The sequence below is a fragment of the Helianthus annuus genome, chromosome 8 (genome assembly GCF_002127325.2).
Source record: "Helianthus annuus cultivar XRQ/B chromosome 8, HanXRQr2.0-SUNRISE, whole genome shotgun sequence".
NCBI classification, from domain to species: Eukaryota; Viridiplantae; Streptophyta; class Magnoliopsida; order Asterales; family Asteraceae; genus Helianthus; species Helianthus annuus.
In genome coordinates, this window is record NC_035440.2 from 90196356 (window position 1) to 90200444 (window position 4089).

General features: G+C 36.9%; 1 protein-coding gene across 1 annotated transcript; it reads right to left on the minus strand.

The window, feature by feature from the left end:
• Positions 1 to 1126: 1126 nt before the first annotated feature.
• LOC110873363 (ubiquitin-conjugating enzyme E2 28) lies at positions 1127 to 3176 on the minus strand. The gene is made up of 5 exons (XM_022122277.2): positions 2975 to 3176; positions 2658 to 2777; positions 1734 to 1861; positions 1543 to 1647; positions 1127 to 1457 (listed from the first exon to the last, which is right to left on the minus strand). Exons 2-5 carry the CDS (start codon positions 2725 to 2727, stop codon positions 1314 to 1316), a joined length of 447 nt encoding a protein of 148 aa, XP_021977969.1. The 5' UTR covers positions 2728 to 2777; positions 2975 to 3176; the 3' UTR covers positions 1127 to 1313.
• Positions 3177 to 4089: the final 913 nt, after the last annotated feature.

A 4089-nucleotide genomic window follows, 5' to 3' on the forward strand; every position in this document is an offset into this window, starting at 1 on the left:
CTTGAACATGTACAGTCATCGGTCTTCAATTTTGTTGACTTTCAGTTTTGGGCCAGTTTGTTCCACGACCCGCTGGGTACCAACTAAAATGGATTAACCCAAATTCCAAAAGACAGAAAGCATCAATTCATCTTCTTTGGTTCATTGGTTAATCTTCTTCAATTGCTGGTCACGGTGAATAATCATCATCTTCAACTGGCCGATCATGTTTCTTCCTTTGTTCATTCTTGACTGTTCATTTTCTTTTATTTGATTAGTTTGTAGAGCATCGGCAGACGCATCAATCCATCTTCTTTGACAACTAATTGAATAATCATCATCTTCAGTCAGTAAAAGAGGTATCCATAGCATCGTATTAACATGTTTTTGAATGTTTGCTCGACTTCATATGTATGTATGTTTGGCTAGTCTGTAGAACAATCTATACAATGACGGAACCATCAATAGATAAAAAAAGAAACGTGTTTGATTACTTTGAATGTACATCTTAACAAAAGAAACATGGCAGACCTCGTGTTTAAATGCGTGTGTATGTATGGAAGAAGCATCATCATGGCAGCTCTCATGTTTGAATTTATATGTATTTTGAAAACAGTTTGTAGAACACTCTTCAATGATAGAAGCATTGTTCTAATATGTATTTTGCCTTTGGAAACAGTTTTTATTCATCATGACATCCCGTGAAAACCATTTGTAAAACAGTTTTGGTCCAACCCGAGGCGTCCAGCCTGACCTGCCAAACCCGGACCTTACCAACGCTATAAATTATAATAGTCTGGTCCTTGGGTTTGATTTTGAATGGTTTTTGGCTTCTGTCTTGTTTGGGCCTGTTTTGACCCATTGCACACGTTGATGATGTTCAAGGCCAAACAACTACTGTAAACAACACCGCCTTCACAAACCTCCTTCCCCCTCTTCGGTCACGCTCTCAGTCAATGGGTGCCCGTCGCACAAACTTCTTCACAGTCAAACATCTCTAAAAACAGTGTTGTGGTTTTTCAACTAATCTTATAGTGTTTACATATCAACATCAGGCGCAAGTCATACATGTTATTAATGCAATGTATAAAACCTTGCCGTTTAATTGTTAAGGAATGCTTGATTATAACAGAGTCCAGAGACAAGCTAAGCAAATAACAAAGATGCCATTCTTTCTAAAATGAGTCTCTTTGATTAAAATCATTTCAATATTACACAAACTGAGACAATCTTAACAACCATTTCTTCATTGAGACATTCCAAGAATAAAAAGTGAAAAACCAACATTTTTTATTCTTCCAACAATCGATTTGATTCAAACGAGACTCGAGAGATTAGCCCATGGCATACTTCTGCGTCCAGCTACGAGCAGTGGCCTCGTACTTGGACTTGTCGGTTTTATACATGTGAGCAATCTCTGGCACCAACGGATCATCAGGGTTCGGGTCTGTCAACAGTGAGCAGATGGAAAGCAACACCTACAAAACACACATACACTCATTCAATACAAAACATTTCAGGTTTAAAATAAACCCAATAATAAAAACGAAAGGTGCATCGGACCTTGGAGATTGTTAGTGCTGGACTCCATTGTTCCTTGAGGATATCCAAACATATGCTACCGTTGCTATTGATGTTTGGATGAAACACCTTCGTCCTAAATGCAACCTGAATATTTCACAAGGTTAAACTCATATCTTGCTAAACTATTATATCATGCATGTTTAAACAAAGGGGCTGCTGCAATTAATTACCTTTGGGGGCTTAAATGGGTAATCAGGGGGGAAATGAATATTGACGAGAAACACCCCACCAGAGTAAGGGCTATCCGAAGGTCCCATTATTGTTGCTTGCCAATGAAACATGTCCTCAGCAACAGGACCTGTGATTCAAGCACACACATCTTTATCAGAAAACATAAAATGAACCGATAGCTTAAACCGTCAAAACACCAAACTGTATTTGACAGACAATCTTGATTGAAAAAAGCTTTAATTGCACGCACAGGTTACTAACTATGCAAAGCACACAGTCGCCACAAGATGCACCCCTACCAAACATCTAGTTTCCATTCAATCATCATATTAAACCATGATGGTTGAGCCAAACACATCTTTATCATTCAACCATTATTTGACTCGGTTAAAAAAGAGAACTTACACATTGAATCACATATAAATAAGTCAAGAAACCTTCACTGCAGGGTATAAGAAAACATTGGCATAACCTACACCTACCAACCCTTAGGATTCAATATTCAAAATAAGAACACTAAATTAGTCAAGAAATGATAGCAGCATTAAAACATACATGTTCAACAAACACCACCTACAATCACACCCAAAAGAACCCCAATTAAAAACCACCAAACATCATGTTCTATTCAATATTCATCACCAACCATATACAAGAAACTAAACCAAAACAAATCTTTATAGTTCAGCAACTATTCACTCGGTTAACCGGTTAACACCCTACTGTTCAGGATACCATACATAAATAGCTCATTCTGCAAACCAAAAATCCTTTAGCTACTTAAAACATTTATCCATTAAGAACAACCAAGTTAAATAACACCTCAATTACTATTCCAAACCACTAACCAACAACCATCAATCAACACAAACCTAAAGTCCAACCACAAGTCAACCAAATCACAACAAAACAATTGTTTTTACCAGCACTGCATGACGTAGGAGGATCCTTCTGCAAATCCTTGAGTTCCTTAATGATACGCTTTGACGCCATCACCACACCTTACAATCCGAAACTTTCCTCTCACGTCAACAAACCAAACCCTAATCCACACAAAAGTCAAACAACTCAAGTCAACGACAACCATAATCAGAATAATCACTCAACAATCACAGATCTACACATCCATGAACCATGAACACAAACTACAACAAAATTTACATCATCTATAGGCATAAACACACAATTTAAGCAATAATAATGATACGTAGACACAAAATGATGAAATTGAAGAGAGTACCTGATCGAGGAGATGCGGAAGCAAGGGAAAACGGAAGAATTGGATGATTTGGGATCGAAAATGAGAAGATTGAGAGCTAATGGAGATGAAATTGGGGGAAAATTAGGGTTTTGAATGAATTTGGCGACATTGGAATATATAGAGGGTTGGGCTTCTAGAATTTTCTGTGTGTTGTGGGGCCCAGAAAGTTGGCGTGATATAAACGCCAGAGGCTGAGGCTGGACTCTGCCGAATGCCGATGACTTTCCTCTTTTTCCTTTTTCTTTTTCTTTTTCTCCACTCCGGCCCAACTTTGCCAGACTTTTTTATGATTTTTTAAACGTTTTCAATAGTTAAAAATGTGCTTTTTTTTTAACAAAAAAGGTTTATGTTTATTTTGGGTATGTTTGGTAAAAGTGGCCGGTGGTAGGTGTCTGGAAGCTGTTAGCTAGTAGTTGTAGCTTTTTAGATATATTTGATGTTTATTAGAGTAGTTTGAGCTTTTAATAAAATGTATAAAATGACCAAAATGAACATAATTAAATTTTAAAAAGTTTGAGTATTAAAAAGTTCATTATCTTTAGATGTTAAAATAGTCATTTTTTTCCCTAAAAGCTTGTAGCTCCTTCTAAACGCTACTAGTAGGAGCGTTCAACTAAAAGCTTCAAGCTTTTAACCTAAAAGCTTCAAGCTCCTTCAACCAAACAAGGTTTTTTATTAAGTAAAAGTTTTTTCTTAAAATCTTAAAGCTAGAAGCTTCTAAAAGCTTCATGTTAAACATACCCTTTATGTGATAAGGGTTAAACTCCTGGTTGGTCAATGTGGTTTGCGAAAATTGCAGACTTGGTCCTAAGGGTTCACTAATTACACACTTGGTCCCAGTTGTTGCAATTTTTAAACTCGGGTGGTCGTTAACACTAACCTTTATTAAATATTTTCAGTTAATTCTTTGTGAAATGATTAAATTGTCCCTGAACAATTAAATAAAAAAAAAGAGATGGACACACCCCTCATCTTCTTCTCCCCCATCTCTCCCTCACTAACCCACCACCTTCGGTCTTTCCGAATATCTACTATTTTCATCGGATTTCTTATTCGCCTCTTCATGCGACGAGAGAATGTACTTTGACTTCTGA

Excerpts from the sequence above, each read along its gene's own strand:
- LOC110873363 (XM_022122277.2), bottom strand. The coding sequence starts at position 2,727 with ATGGCGTCAAAGCGTATCATTAAGGAACTCAAGGATTTGCAGAAGGAT. Across the intron at positions 1,862-2,657 it reads TCCTACGTCATGCAGTGCTG|GTCCTGTTGCTGAGGACATG; the intron begins GTAAAAACAATT and ends CTTGAATCACAG. Across the intron at positions 1,648-1,733 it reads ACCCATTTAAGCCCCCAAAG|GTTGCATTTAGGACGAAGGT; the intron begins GTAATTAATTGC and ends TGAAATATTCAG.